This window comes from Mustela lutreola, chromosome 5 (genome assembly GCF_030435805.1).
Source record: "Mustela lutreola isolate mMusLut2 chromosome 5, mMusLut2.pri, whole genome shotgun sequence".
Lineage (NCBI taxonomy): Eukaryota > Metazoa > Chordata > Mammalia > Carnivora > Mustelidae > Mustela > Mustela lutreola.
In genome coordinates this window covers 166,771,560-166,787,528 of record NC_081294.1, presented here as the reverse complement: position 1 = coordinate 166,787,528, position 15,969 = coordinate 166,771,560, and the positions used below count along the sequence as shown (strand labels likewise).

Genomic DNA, 15,969 nt, shown 5'->3' with positions numbered 1-15,969 from the left:
GTCTGCCTGTCCTTTCGTCCCCGTCCAGTCTGAGGACCGGCCAGAGAGTGGGCTGCTGGGTGGGAGCCGTGTCAGTCCTGGGCCCGTGGAGGGAGGTGAGACCCAGCAGCCCCTGTTCCATCTTCTGTGCCCTACGCCTGGGTGCTGCTCCCAGCCTCCCGTAGAGACAGGTGAGGAGGCTGATCAGGCAGGGTGGGAGCCATTCCAGGCCTAGCCCCTCTCCCCCAGGGCTATTCAGTTGAAGGTCAGGGCACTGGGGTTGAGAGGGGCCTGGGGAGGGGTGTCTAGCCAGGTTGTGTAACTCCAAGGGTTGGGACTTTGGAATCCGGGCCCTGACCCCGTGGTGGCCTGAGCTGAGCCCCTCTTGCGGGGAGAGAGCACTGGGGGTGGGAGACCAGGGGGCTGTGGCGTGCATCCGCCTCCTCCTTTGTGGCCCCCTGCTCCAAAGGAGGCCTAGGGGTCTGGCCAGCCCTTCCCCCAGCTCTGCGGAGATGGATGGTTGCTGACAGCTGGGGCTATTTTGGGCCTGTTGGCTCAGCAGAGGGGACAGCCAGAGGGGCACTGACACCTGACTCCAGGAAAGAATTTCCCCTGGAGTTCGGGAGGCTGCCAGCCCAGGGGTCCAGACTCCAGGAGCTGTCGCTGGAAGTCTTTACTGGAAGGGTGGGGGTGGGGGAGGGGGGTGGCAGGGGCTCCGGGGGGTGGGGGGATGAGGTGGGGGAGAGGGGCAGCAGGGGCTCCAGGGGACCAAGGTTCTGTAGTCAGGCTGCAAGCCAATTCCCACTTGGGCCCATGAGGAGGACCCAAGACTGGCCAAGTTCTTGAAAACCAAGGATGGAGGCTGTAGGCAGGGCTCACGTCAGCCCTCAGGACTCCGAGGGTCCAGAGGCATGACCCTCTCGTGGTCATGGTGGGGGTGGGGAGGTCATAGTGTCCATGTGGAGGGAGGCTGCTGCCAGTGACAAGTTGGGCCTCCAAGGAGCAAGGAGTCCACTCTGAGGGAGGAAGGGGCTTCCCTGGGGAGCTGAGGCTGAAGTCCTAGCCAGGTGTCCCTTCCTAAGCCTCCCACTCCCCTCTGCATGTCCCAACCCAGCAGGAGTCCCTCAACTCGGCCTGAAGGAGTGTGGCTCTGGAGTCCTTGAGCCAGCATTTTGGGCACTGCGGCCCTATGGAGCAGTGGGGATGCCTGTCTGGGAGTGGTTGAGCCTGTGGGAGCCCCCAGGGTCTCATGGGTCTGCTGCACTGAGGTGGGGAACACGGGCCTTTGACCAGACATCAGCACCATTCCTGGGGCCTGAGAAGATCTTGGGGTCTCTGCCCATCCTTCCCAGGCCAGAGGTCAGCCTGTCAGCTGCCAAAGGCCTGGGCTGCTTTCCCCAAGCACGTGTAGTGAAAGGAAGTCCTTGTCCCTTCCCTGTTCTCCTGGTCCCCCAGAGGCCACCAGCTGTGGAGGTGGCTCTCAGCCCCTGCCGGTTCATGAGCTCAGAGCACCTAGCTCCCAGAGCTGCACCTGGAGTGGTGGGGGTTAGGGTGCAGTGAGTGTCCTGTCTTGGAGGGAACTGCAGGCCAACCAGGAATCAGGAGGGGAGCCCAGGGAGCTCAGAGCTCAGGGCCTCTGGATACCCGGTGTCAGAGTAACCCTTCCCCAGAGAGACATTAAGGCCCAGGAGGGCGTCCATGGAGGCGGGGCTCGGGTGGCCGCTGGCCCATGTCCTCCCAGTCCCAGAGCTTGGCCAGCGGGGCTAGCGGGGCGGGGGGAGGGCAAGGGACAGAGGTGCTGACTGCACAGTGAGTCAGCAGACTAGTGCAGGCTCACCTCCTCAAGGGGGATTAAGGGGGATTAGGCCCTGAATCACAGGACAGGAGCCCAAGGGTCCAGAACATCACCCCACTTGTCCCCCAGGAGCAGCCCATGCTGGAAGCCCAGCCCTGGGGTGGGGAGGGAGTTGAGGTGCTTGGGCCCAGCCCTGAGCCAGGGGGCCTGCTGTTCTTACAGAAGTGGGGCAGGGTAGGCTAGGCCCAGCTTCACCTTACCCACCTGTGCCGATGGCCAGCCAGTCCCTGGTAGCCTTTGTTATGGGGGTGCCAACCCTGTCCCCAAAGATCCCCAGCCAGTAGGGACACAAAGTCTGTAGAGTGACCAGGCCCTGCCAGTCAACCTGGCTAATCTCAGCCTGGACGTCTGTGGTTCCTCACAGGGGACTCTGCCTGTCCTCCCCGGCCTTACAGTTGACCATGTGCTGTCCCTGGGGGAGGAGCAGGTGCACACAGCAAGGGGGTGTGGGTGGCTCGGGGTGGGGAGCAGCTTGTAAGGGGTCCAACTGGCAGCCAGATTTCCGATCTCCCTGCTCATCAGGGTTGAGGGGACCTGGGAACCCCTGGAGGGGTGCTGACGGCCTAGTACACTGGACTTTCATCATGGGTGCTGCCTGGGGCAAGCCCGGCTGCGGCACCCAGAACCAGAAGTGTGTCTTGGGAGGATGAATCTTGTGGAGGAGGAAGGGGCAGGGGACAAAAAGGGGCACACGGGGCAGAGGGCTCAGAGGGCAGTCTCCTGGGATGGAGGATCTGTGACCTCCAGGGCACCACAGTCAGAGGCACAGGCCAGCAGCAGGCACCCAGGGAAGGCCTCCCTGCCCAGGCCCCGTCCAGGTTCAGAGAGCCGCCTCCTCAGTGGGTAAGACATTTAGGAAGATTGGAGTCTCGGAATCCAAGAGGCAGCAGTGTGTGGGGGACGGGGACTGGTCCCTTGAAGGCAGCTGGAGTTGGGTAGGGAACACACACACACACACACACACACACACACACACACACAGGCAGGTCTGTGTGGAGAGGACAGCATGGCCCCAGGTAGGGAGATGCTGGTGAACAGAGAGGAAGGCCAGCCAGGGTGCTGGTGTGTTTGGGACAGGTACTCAACTGGACCTGGAGTTGGGGATGGGGTTAGAGCTGGGGGGACAGGAAGAGATAGAAAAGCCTGTTGTGAGGGAGGTGTGGCACCAGACTTCAAATGCCGAGAAAGGAGCCGCAAATCTGAATTTCTGTATCACCGTGCCTCGGACAGTCCTAGCTGTGGGGGCAGGGGAGATGAGGTGGAGGCGCGTGGGTGGGGGAGTGGTGTGGTGCAGGTCCGGGACTCGGTCAGTACAGGGTCTTATCCCCACTATGACCTTCCCCCAACCCGCTCCTAGGTCCTTCCTGCCGCCCCCACCCCCACCATGGATCACTCATTCAGTGGGGCACCCCGATTCCTGACCCGGCCCAAGGCCTTCATGGTGTCGGTGGGCAAGGACGCCACGCTGAGCTGCCAGATCGTGGGCAACCCCACGCCGCAGGTGAGCTGGGAGAAGGACCAGCAGCCTGTAGAGGCGGGTGCTCGCTTCCGCCTGGCCCAAGACGGCGACCTGTACCGTCTCACCATCTTAGACCTGGCACTGGGCGACAGCGGGCAGTACGTGTGCCGCGCACGCAACGCCATCGGTGAGGCCTTCGCGGCTGTGGGCCTGCAGGTGGACGCTGAGGCCGCCTGCGCAGAGCAGGTGCCCCACTTTCTCCTGCGGCCCACGTCCATCCGCGTGCGCGAGGGCGCCGAGGCCACGTTCCGCTGTCGCGTGCGCGGCTCGCCGCCTATGGCCGTGAGCTGGGCCAAAGACGGGCGGCGCTTGGGCTCGCCTGACGCCCCCAGAGTGCGCGTGGAGGCCAGCGGCGAGGCGAGCGCGCTGTGCATCCAGGCAACGCGGGCCCGGGACGGCGGCACCTACACGGTGCGCGCCGAGAACCCGCTGGGCGCTGCCAGTGCCGACGCAGCGCTCACCGTGGAGGCGGATGCGGACGCGGCGGGCCCTCCCGGGGCCTCCACTGCTGCGCTTCTGGCGCACCTGAAGCGGCGGCGCGAGGCGATACGCGCGGACAGCGCCCCGGCCTCGCCACCGGGTTCCGGCACGCGCACATGCACCGTGACTGAAGGCAAGCACGCGCGCCTCAGCTGCTACGTGACGGGGGAGCCAAAGCCAGAGACCGTGTGGAAGAAGGATGGGCAGCTGGTGGTCGAGGGCCGGCGCCACGTGGTGTACGAGGACGCCCAGGAGAACTTCGTGCTCAAGATCCTCTTCTGTAAACAGTCGGACCGGGGCCTCTACACCTGCACGGCCTCCAACCTGGTGGGCCAGACTTACAGCTCCGTGCTGGTCGTCGTCCGAGGTGAGCTCAGGGTGCTGGGCGCACGGCCCCAGCACGTGGTCGCTGCCCAAGAAGCGACCTTCCCTCCCCCTGTCCTTTACACCTGCACTGGAATCGGTCGTGGAATCCAGAGAGTCCTGGGCAGCCCCCGCGTTCCCAGAGCCACAGAAAGAGGGGGAAGCAGATGCCCCTCCGCCTGTCCTACTGTGTCTGTGAGAGTCACATGAGTGAGGAACAAAGCGCTTTGTCCTCAGCGCCCCCTCCTCCTGGGAGATGGTGGGAGGTGTGGTGGGGTGGGGGTGGGAGGCGGGCATTCCACTCCCTCACAGGATGCTTAGGGGGTCTCCCAGGCAGACTGGGGGAGAAAGGAAATGACGCGGTTCCTCGGAGGTCCCTGCAGAAGCTGCACAGGGGAAAGTGCGCAGGGCAGCTCAGGGGGTTGAGCGGCAGCCGGCCCTGGTCCTACCGCCTCGCTGCTCGTGGGAGCGGGATCCCACCGGATTTTGCGGCCTGGGAGCAGCATCTCTGGGATACTTTTTGTGGCTTTAGGTGCCTCGTTTACAGACATCTTCTGTCTAAGGGGAGCGGCCTCTTTACCCCTGCCCCCTTACATCTCCCTACCTTCCTGGACTCATCCCTGCTGCTCCCCTGCCTTCCCACCCAACTCCTGTCCTGGTCCTCTGCCCCCATGCCAGCCCCGCACCCGACTAACGGAGCCCTTGACCTACCCTGCTTCCTTCTCGCACCACCGCCTCTCTCCCTGCCCTGACCGCACTCTCCGCCCCCCAACCCCTCCTCCGCCACCTTCTCCCCGCTACTCTCTCCGGCCCAGACCCGCCACCCCTGCCCCGCTCACGGGCCCTGTCCCCGCAGAGCCCGCGGTGCCCTTCAGAAAGCGGCTGCAGGACCTGGAGGTGCGGGAGAAAGAGTCGGCCACGTTCCAGTGCGAGGTGGAGCTGCCGGCCACGGAGGCCGCGTGGTACAAGGAGGAGACGCGGCTGTGGGCCAGCGCCAAGTACGGCATCGAGGAGGAGGGCACTGAGCGCCGGCTGACGGTGCGCAACGTCTCGGCCGACGACGACGCCGTCTACGTCTGCGAGACGGCGGAGGGCAGCCGCACGGTGGCGGAGCTCGCGGTGCAAGGTGGCGGGGGTCACGGGGAATGGAGGGGGAAGGTGGGAAGGGACGGGGCGGGGAGGAGGAGCGGGGCAGCGGGCGGGTTAGGAGCCGGGAGGAGGTGCGGGGCAGCGGGCGGGTTAGGAGCCGGGAGGAGGTGCGGGGCAGGTGCGCTGCTGGGGTCGTGCTGGGGCAGTGCAGGGACTGACGGTGGGCTCGGAGCAGGGGCGGGCAGGGGGCGGGGCAGCGGGCAGGCTGGGGGCGGCTGGGGGCGGAGTGGCGGGGCGAGCAGGGGCGGGACGGGGGGCAGTACACAGTCGGAAGCGGGGCTCGGCGGTGAAGGCGCGGGCGAGAAGGGGCGGGCGGGGCGGAAGGTGGGCTTGGAGGTGGAGAGGTGGGCAGAGGACGCCCCCCCATCCAAACACCGACCAGTCCCCGGGCCCTGTCCACCACAGGCAACCTCATCCGGAAGCTCCCGAGGAAGACCGCGGTGCGAGTGGGGGACACGGCCATGTTCTGTGTGGAGCTGGCCCAGCCCGAGGACTCCATCCACTGGCTGAGGAACCAGGAGGAGGTGGTGGCCGGGGGTCGCGTGGCCATCACCACAGAAGGCACGTGCCACACGCTGACCATCTCCAAGTGCAGCCTGGAGGACATGGGCGAGGTGGCCTTCATGGCTGGGGACTGCCGGACAACGACACAGTTCTTTGTGTCTGGTAAGGGCCAGGGCGTGCCCCTTGAATGGACAGGCCCTTTCCCCCTTCTTTTGTCCTCTGGGCCACGCTGTACATTCTGGTCTGCTGTGGGGGGTAGGAGGGGTTTTGGGGGCTGGACCAACCGGTCATAGCTCTAGTTTCCTTGGACCCCTGGTTTGTTTGCTGCCCTCCTTCACTGTGGTCACCCCAGGTGACTGCAGAGTGGGAGTTCTGGTGACCGCCACTCTGCAAACCAAAGTAGAAGGTGCAGATTGTTCTAGAAGCACACAAATGGGCGAGAACAGCTGTGGGACATCGTGAGCGAGCATGTCTTCTTCTTGTGGCCTTTGCTATCAAATTTGTAGATTGGGGAGTGGGTCCCTCCTCCCACCCGTCTCCACTGGGTCAGCCTTTGGTTGGGGTAGGAATGCGCCCCTGCACACGGGTCTCAGTGCCCTCAGAATGGTCACTGTGCCCTGCTTTGGTCACTGTCAAGCCCGAGACCTGGAATCACAGATGGGGTTTATGCCTAGGCCCCCTGGTCATGGGTCCACAGCATCCCTTGTCCCTGCAGTCCCCTCGGGCCTTGGGCAGTCCAGACAGTGAAGGCATGCTCCCTGGAGGGCGGGGCTCATCTTGGATTGAGGGCTTGGGGAGGGAACTCCCAGTGAGTGACGCCTTGGGTGGTTCTCTGCCCAGCCCCTAGGAAGCCGCCGCTGCATGCGCCTGAGGCCCCCATGGTGAAATCCAGGACAGAGTGCTCCGTGACCCTTGGCTGGTCCCCACCACCCCACGGGGACCGCCCTGTCCCCATCGATGGTTATCTGGTGGAGAAGAAGCGGCTTGGCGCCCACACCTGGAGCCGGTGCCACGAGGCTGAGTGGGTGGGTGCGCAGGAGCTGACTGTGGCCAGCGTGTCTGAGGAGGGGGACTTCCAGTTCCGGGTGTCCGCTCTGAACAGCTTTGGCCACAGCCCCTACCTCGAGTTCCCAGGGACTGTGCACCTGAGTAAGTGTGGATGCGCTCCAGTTGCCTGCCCCATGGGCTTGCTGGGGGAGGCAGCACTTGGGCCAGGCTCAGGCAGAGGAGGGGCGGAGAGGGCAGAGGCTGACCATTTACTGAAGCCCTCACCCTGCAGCCCCCCAGCTTGCTGTGAGGACGCCCCTGAAGGCAGTGGAGGCTGTGGAGGGTGGTGAGGTGACCTTCTCCGTGGACCTCACTTTGGCCTTGGCGGGAGAGTGGTTCCTGGACGGGCAGGCCCTGAAGGCCAGCAGCATGTACATGATCCGTCAGGACGGCACACGGCATGCCCTCACCATCCACTCAGTGTCCGCCAGCATGCACGGTGCTGAGCTCAAGTTCGTGGCCAATGGCATTGAAAGCAGCATCCGCATGGAGGTCCGAGGTAGGAGGACCCCCGGCTGGGACCCCCAGGCCTCTGCCCTAGCAGTGGGGTGGGGGTTCCTGGAGCTGCTGCTTGTCCCGGGGCAGGTGAGCTCCCGGGTGATCTCCTGGTTGTGGCAGGGCTGGGCAGGAGAGGGTGGTGGGAGGCAGCTTGCCCAGGGCTGGCAGTGGCCTCTCCCATGGGTTGTGTGGGTTGTGCATGGAGGACTGGGCTCAGAGCCTCACTCTTCTATCTGCCTGCTTCCCTCCCTCCCTCCCCTTCCCCTCTGCTGATTCTGTCACTCTGCTTCTCCCTGTTCCCTCATACCTGTCTCTCCCTGCTCTGTCCCCTCCCCATCCTCCCCCCCCCCGTCCCTTCCTGTCCATTCCCTTTGTCCACGTCTGTTCACTCTTCTCTCTTCCTTCCCCTTCATTCTCTCTCTGTTCCCTCTACCATCCATCTCCTCTGCCCACACCCCAATGTCCCTCCTGCATCCCTCCTCCTCTGTCCATTCCCCCTCTGTCCATCCATTTCCCTGTCATTCTTCCTTCTGTCCCCTCCCCTGTTCTCTCCACTGCTCTGTCCATGCGCCTCTGTCCACCTGTTTGTGGCCCCAAGCGGCCCCAGGGATGACCACTAGGCGTCCAGTCACAGCTGTGAGGGAAGTGCTGGCCCAGCTGCATGAGGAGGCACAGCTGCTGGCTGAGCTGTCAGACCAGGCTGCAGCGGTGACATGGCTGAAGGATGGCCACGTGTTGCCACCAGGCCCCAAGTATGAGGTGCAGGCCATGGCCGGACAGCGGGCACTGCTGGTGCGGGATGTGGTGCGAGATGATGCTGGCCTCTACGAGTGTGTCAGCCGTGGGGGCCGCATCGCCTACCAGCTCCTGGTGCAAGGTGACGCCTGCTGTGTGGTGGTCCATTTCCACCATGGCCATGTCCCCACGTTAGGTTCCCCTGCTCTGGGCACACTCTAGGGGGTATGGGTGGTGGGAGTCACCATTTTCCATCTCTGTAGGGCAGTGAGGAGTGGGGCATGCTCAGCTGACCTTGGGGAGGATGGGAGAGGGGAGGCTCTGGTCAGCAGGGAGTGGGGCTTCCTAAGGGCAGGTGGCACTCCGAAGGGGACCCTGGTCTGGGGGAGGCCTGCAGGCCCCCGGCGTCTCTGTCTGCTGTCTAGCATAGGTGTCTGTGTGGCCAGGGCTCTGCTGGCCCCACTGACCTGCCTGGCTGCCCTTGCAGGGCTCACTCCCTTTCTGCACAAAGACACTGCTGGTGGCTGTGTGGATGCTGTGGCTGGAGGCCCAGCCCACTTCGAATGCGAGACCTCGGAGGCCCATGTGAGTGTGCACTGGTACAAGGATGGAGTGGAGCTCAAGCGCTCCAGCCAGCGCTTCTTGCAGGAGGACGTGGGTTCACGGCACCGGCTGGTGGCAACCTCGGTCACCAGGCAGGATGAGGGTACCTACTCGTGCCGTGTGGGCGAGGACTCCGTGGACTTCCAGTTGCGTGTCTCCGGTGAGCCGCAGCCTCTGAGGCATGGTGGGTGGGGAGCAGGTCTGGCTTCATCAAGCACTTGTGAGGCTAGGCTGTCCAGCCCTTCCTTTCTTCCAAGAATGCCTGGGAGGTGCCGTTGCTCTTAGGGTTGGAAAGAGGAACCTCCCAAAGAACTAACATTTAGATGGAAAAAAGATTTGCGCATGGAAAATAAAAAATAAGAAGGAAACTTGTAGCCTTTTTGTCCTTTTGAAGATGAGGAAGTGAGGCAGACAAGACTCGGGGTCTGGATGCCTATGGGTCTGGCTCCTGCTAGAAGCTTCTGGGGCCGCTTGGCAGATGCTGAGTCTCGGTCACTCTCCCAGGCCTCCCTCTATCTGTCGCTAGGCAGTGGCCTGGCTGTCCATCCTGGTTCTCAGAGGCTGCTCCCCCCATGCCCTAGAGGGGTCAGGGCATCAGGTCCCCTTGTGCCTGAGGAGGGCTCTGACTGTGAAGGATTCCCAAGTTCGCCTGGCTCCAGGACTTGGGAACCTTCCCTCAGTGGGGCTTCTGACCATGCATCCCTTTCTGTCTTCAGAGCCCTCTGCAGTGTTTGCCAAGGAGCAGCCAGCACGCAGTGAGGTGCTCTGCAAGGCAGGGGCCAGTGCCACCCTGAGCTGTGAGGTGGCCCAGGCCCAGACAGAGGTGACGTGGTACAAGGACGGGAAGAAGCTGAGTGCGAGCTCCAACGTGCACGTGGAGGCCAAGGGCTGCAGCAGGCGGCTGGTGGTGCAGCAGGCGGGGAAAGCGGACGCCGGGGAGTACAGCTGCGAGGCCGGGGGCCAGAAGGTGTCCTTTCGCCTGGACGTCACAGGTCAGTTGACATCCCAGGAACAGGCCTGGAGGAGGTGTTTGGGAGGAAGGTGTTTGTCAGGCCCACAAAAGGCAGTTATCTAGCGCCAGCTGACAAACACCCCCAAACTGTCGAGACAGTTGGCTGTGTGGTCAGGGGTTCAGGCAGGGCTCAGTGAGACCACTCCTTTTTGCTCCATGAAATGTGGGCTGGGGCAGGAGTACCCAGCCTGGCCTCGTCCATGTGTCCGATGTCCCAACAGGGCTTCAGTGCTTGGGTCTAGCCGGATGGCAAACCTCTGTCTCTGTACGATGTTGGCTGGGCTTACTCCTATGTCTGGGACCCCTTTCTCTGCTCCTGGTGTCTCTGCCCCAGGTGTGTCTCCATGGTGTCTTCATGGTGGCTCTGTTTCCCTCAGGGAACAGCAGGTGCTACCGGGCTTGTTGGGGTCTGTGCTCAGAGCATGACCACCACCATGTTCTGCTTCACACACCCTGGTTTCCAGGTCAGGAGAAAGTAGACCCCACTGCTGAGGGTGTGGACATAGGGAGGCTTTACTCATCAGGGACCATTTCTAACAACCTCCCACAGGGACACCACAGGGACATAGGCTCTGTCTGCTTCTAGTTCTCTGCCACCCTGAGCACAAAATAAGGACCTTCATTATGCTTATTGCCTCCTGGTTATGAGATGGCTTCCACAGCTCCAGCCATCACATTTCAGGTGGGAAGAACTTGCAGGGAGTATTTTTTGGGTCATTTTCTATTGCTGTGCAACAAATTATCACAAACTCAGTGGCCTAAAACATCTCTGATGGCCACACCCCACTGAAGATAGCCTAGAAAAATGAGCCCCTGACTTGACTGTCTGGGCTGTGGGACATCGAGGGTGGAGACAGTGGGCCTGTGGTCCAGTGGGCAGTGTGGGTCTGCTGAGGGGCCTGTGTGTGTCCTGGGACCGCCCTGTGCCCACATGAGGTGGCTGCACCCTGAGTCTGGACATGTCCCCTTCAAGGCAGGCAGTGTATAGTTTTTAGTGTAGAAGACTTGTTGAGTTTTTTGGTAAGTATGTTATTCTTTTTGATGTTTCCTTAAGTGGAATTATTTTTTAAATGTTAGTTTTTGAAGGTTCACCACTAATATACAGAAATAGAATTAATTTTGAATATTGCTGTTGTGTCCTACAACCCTGCTGAGCTGGTGTATTCAGCTATTAATTATCTGTGGATTCTTAAGGATTTTTTTTTTTTTATACAAAAAAGTGTCCCCTATATTGCACAGATAGTTTTATTTCATTATTTGCAGTCTGGATGCCTCTTATTTTGTTTTGATTACTGATTTATTCTCTTTACTTGTTGTAGGTCTGTTCAGGTTTTCTATTTCTCCTGGGGTCTGTTTTGGTAGTCTGTGTGTTCCTATGAGTTCAGGTATTTCATCTAGAATTTGTTGGCATTCACTTGTTGATGGTGTTATCTGACCATGGTTTGTATTTCTGTAAGGTCTGTACTGGTGTCCCCACATTTGTTTTTGTTGTAATAATTTGAGTCCTCTAAATTTCTTAGTTGTCTAGCTAGTGGTTTGTCAATTTTGTTGATCTTTTCAAATGTTCTTCATTCTTTATTTTGCCTTTTTATTCTGTTTCATTCATCTCATCTATAGACTTTATTTCCTTCTTCCCACTTTGGGTTCCACTTACTCTTCCTTTTCTAGTTTCTTAAGGTGTGAAGTTAGATTATTGATTTGTGCTCATCTTTTTTGACATAGGCCTATAATTTATAACTATGAATTTTCCTCTGAGCAGTGGTTTCACTGCATCTTATTAGCCTTGGTGTGTTGTGGTTTCGTTTCCAACTATTTTAAAATATTTTCTAATTTTCCTTACAATTCTTCTTCAAGAGTGCATTGTTTCCTTTTGGCAGATTTGTGGATTTTCTAGTTTTCCTTCTATTAGTGATTTCTAGTGTCACTTATCTGTGGTTGGAAAAGATACCCTGTATTATTTCCATCTCTTTACATTTACTGAGATTCATTTCCTGGCCGAACCCATGGTCTGTGTCAGAGAACATTCTGTTTGTGTGTCTCTGATGCGGTGGGTGGAGAGTTCTGTTGAGTCAGCTGGGTCTACCTGGCATATGCTGTTTCCTTACTGACCTCCTGTCTGTCTTTCTGTTCATTATGGAAAGAAGGGCACTGAACTCTCCAACTACTATTGTACATCTTTTTCTCTCTTTGATCTGTTAGTTTTCACTTCATGTAGTAATACTTACAAGAAAGGACTTACTTCTGCTATTTTGGTCTTTTTTAAAATATGTTGTATCTTCTTTGTTCCTTATTCTCTCCATTTCTATCTTTTTTCTGTTTAATTGATTTTTTTCTGGTGTTTCATGTATTAAGTATATATATTTACTATAACTTTGTATGTATTATATATACATATAACATTGGCTCTTTCTTTCTATTTATCTATCATCTATCTGGTTTTTTCTTAGTGGATACCCTTAGTGGTTATCACAATTAATATCTTAACTTTGTAATATTCAAGTTTAAAATTATACCATTTTAAATAAAAGAACTGTTCCTTTACAGCTCTGTGTTCCCACACAAAGTGCAGCTTTATGTTGGTATTGTCAAAATTTGTCTTTATACACTAACTTCAGTCCATTAACTTTGTAGTTTTGTAATTATTGTTCATGCATTTGTGTTTTAAGATCATATGGGGAAAAAGCCCAAAGAGTTAAAAACTAAAAAAATGCTGCAATACTGGCATTTACATTTACCTGCGTAACTATACTTACTACTGTTCTTTATTTTTTCATACAATTTCAAGTTATTGTCAGTGTTTTTCATCCATGTCTGAAATGCCTATTTAGCATTTCTTTCAGGACAGTTGTAATAGCAACAAAATAATCAGTATTTATTTGAAGGGGAATGTATTAATTTTTCCTTCATTTTTAGGAATGCTTTTGCCAGATAGTTTTTGTTCTTGGTTTTTTGACATAGGCCTATAATTTATTGGTTGATAGTTTTTGTTCTTGTTTTTGTTTTCTTTTCCCCTAAGCACTTTAAAACATCACCTACTAACTTCTGGCCCCTATAGTTCTGAAGGGACATCAGCTGTCACTCTTGGTAGGAGCACTCATATGAATATTCTCTTTGCCCCTTTCCCTTTAAATCTCCCTGTGTGTGTGTTGCCCCACAGGGATTTAAGGCTCTGTTCATTTTCTTCATTCTTTTTTCTTTCTGCTCCTCAGACTGGGTAATTTCATGAGACTTGTATTCAAGTTTGCTGAGTTTTTTTTTTTTTTTTCTTCTGTCTGCTCAAATCAGAAGTTGAACCCCTCCAGTGAATTTTCATTCCAGTTACACTTTTCAAATGTAGAATTTCTATGTAGTCTTAGAAATATATCTTCTTATTGATATTCTCTCTATTTGGTAAGACATTGTTCTCAAACATTTCTTTACTTGATGAGAAATAGTTTCCTTTAATTTTCTGAGCATATTTAAAATAGCTGACCTAAAGACTTTGTTTAGTGAAACAATATCTGGACATTTTCAGGGACAGATTCTGTTGGACAGCTTCCTTTCCTGTAATGGACCATGATTCTTTGCATGTCACATAATTCTTTGTTGATATTGGAATATTAAGTAATAGCATGTGGGAATTTAGTTCAAATTGTCCAACCCCCTTCCCACTTTGTAGTTGTTGGTGTTTGTTTTTGTTTCTATTTGTGTGTTCAGTGACTTTTCTGAACTACTTCTGTGAAGTCTGCATTTTATACTGTGTTAAACCTCTGAAGTCTCTGGTTGGTTAGCTAATGGTTTTACAGTGGTTTCTTTAGATGCTTTTAACCAGTAAGCCTCCCAGTTCTTGTTGGTACATGCATATACAACTTAGTCAGGCAGTTTACAATCATGTTTTAATGTCCTCAAGTTTAGCCCATAGTGTGAGTTTAGGGCGTCCTCAAATGATTCTTGAGTATACATATATTTGTGGCCCTCTAGATGCCCAGGAATGTGCCAGAGCTTTCCAAAGCCCTCTATGGATATAGACATTCTTGCAGCTTTTCCTTTTAAGCTGATTTGTTAGTCTGTTGTTTACTCAACTGATACCTACCACCTTGGGCAGCCACGATGTTCAGTAATTGCCTGTGATTGTTTTCAACAAATACTGATGGGGAAAAGGCTATTTGCATTGAGTGAGCTCCTGTTCAGGCTTGAAGAATAAGGATGGAGGGAAAGAAGAAAGGAGGGAAGGAAGTCAGTCTTATTTTTGTTCAGTTAGCTACTACACAGTACATCGTTAGTTTTTCATGTAGTGTTCAATGATTCAGTATTTGCATATAACACCCAATGCTCATCACCACTTATACCCTTTTTTATTAAGGAGGGTACAAGTGGTACCACTTGTACCCTCCTTAATACCCATCACTGGGCTAATCAATCCCCCAACCCCACTCCCTTCTGTAACCCTCAGTTTGTTTTATGGAGTCCATAGACCCCTATGGTTCATCTTCTTCTCTAATTCTTTTCATTCAAGTTTCCCTCACTTCCTGTATGGTCCTCCTCACTATTCCTTATGTTCCACACATGAGAGAAACCATATGATAATTAACTTTCTCTGCTTGACTTATTTCGCTCAGCATAATTTCCTACAGTCCCATCCATGTTGATGCAAAACCTGGGTATTCATCCTTTCTGATGGTTGATAATATTCCATTGTATATGTGGTCCATATCTTCTTTATCCACTCATCTATTGAAGGGCATCTCGACTCCTTCCACAGTTTGGCTGTTGTGGACATTGCTGCTATGAACTTGGGGTGTAGGTGCTCCTTCTTTTCACTACCATCTGTATCTTTGTGGTAAATACCCAGTAGTGTAATTCCTGGGTCATAGGGTAACTCTATTTTTAACATCTTGAGGAACCTTCATACTGTTTTCCAGAGTGGCTGTACCAGCTTGCATTCCCACCAACAATGGGAAACCATTCCCCCACTTCACATCCTCACCAACATTTTTTGTATTCTTTTTTCTTTTTTAAATATTTTATTTATTTATTTGACAGACAGAGATCACAAGTAGGCAGAGAGGCAGGCATAGAGAGAGAGGGGGAAGCAGCTCCCTGCCAAGCAGAGAGCCCAACACAGGGCTTGATCCCAGGACCCAGAGACCATGAACTGAGCCAAAGGCAGAGACCCAATCCACTGAGCCACTGAGGCACCCCTGTTGTTTTCTGACTCTTTAATATTTGCCATTTTAACTGTTGTAAGAGGGTATCTCATTGTGTGTGTTTTTTTAATGTTATGTTAGTCACTATACAGTATATCATTAGTTTTTTATGTAGTGTTCCATGATTCATTGTTTGTGTATAACACCCAGTGTGTTATTCTTTTTACACATTTCTGATTCAATGGGTTACTGTTTGATTGAGTATGTTTATATTTATATTCTTGAGGAAGTGTGGTTAGTAGTATTCATATATGTATTTGTGTGACTTTGTCCTCAGGGTAATGGAAAGGGTTCCCTTCTCATCTGTTTTCTATGCGAGATTGTGTAGAATTGATGTGATTTCTCTTCCTTCTTTAATTTCTTCTCTTAAAGTTATTTCCCTGATTAAACCAGTGAAGTCATCCTGGGCTAAACATTTCTTCCTTTAGAAGGTTTAAATTTTGAAAACATTTTATTTATAGAGGTGAAATTATGCAAGTTACCTATTTTTTCTTGGGCAAATTTTAGTAGTTTGTAATTTTTGAGGAATTGTTCTATCTCTTCAGATTTGTCTAATTTATGTGCATAGAGTTGTTTGTAGTGTTCCTTTATTATACTCTTAATGTCAGCAGGGCCTGTGGTGATGTTCCTTTCCATTCCTGATATTGTTAGCTTAGATTTTCTCTCTTTTTTATTAGTCTTACTAGAGATTTATCAATTTTATTGATCTTTTCAATGAACCGTATATAGTTTTCATTGATTTTCTCTATTTTTTCAATTTAATTGATTTCTGTTCTTTATTAATTTTCCTTCTGCTTGCTCTGGGTTTATTTTGCTCCTAATTTCTTGAGGTGAAAAAAAAGGATTACTTATTGAAAGTTTTTCTTTTCTTTTTATCCTCCAATGCTGCCAATTTATTCATTTTTAAATTTTTATTTTATTTATTTATTTTTTAAAAAGTGATTCTTTTCTTTTCTTTTTTTTTTTAAAGATTTTATTTATTTATTTGACAGACAGAGATCACAAGTAGGCAGAGAGGCAGGCAGAGAGAGGAGGAAGC

General features: G+C 53.8%; 1 protein-coding gene across 1 annotated transcript in view; it reads left to right on the top strand.

Annotated features, from left to right (window-relative positions):
• The window catches only part of OBSCN (obscurin, cytoskeletal calmodulin and titin-interacting RhoGEF), a 138,618-nt gene continuing 122,649 nt past the window's right edge, over positions 1 to 15,969 (top strand). Inside the window, 9 exon segments of the mRNA XM_059176109.1 lie at positions 1 to 170; positions 3,192 to 4,200; positions 5,053 to 5,322; positions 5,751 to 6,011; positions 6,690 to 6,998; positions 7,129 to 7,395; positions 7,993 to 8,271; positions 8,617 to 8,892; positions 9,449 to 9,724. Of these exon segments, the coding sequence (XP_059032092.1) occupies positions 3,219 to 4,200; positions 5,053 to 5,322; positions 5,751 to 6,011; positions 6,690 to 6,998; positions 7,129 to 7,395; positions 7,993 to 8,271; positions 8,617 to 8,892; positions 9,449 to 9,724 (2,920 nt within the window). The 5' untranslated portion in view covers positions 1 to 170; positions 3,192 to 3,218.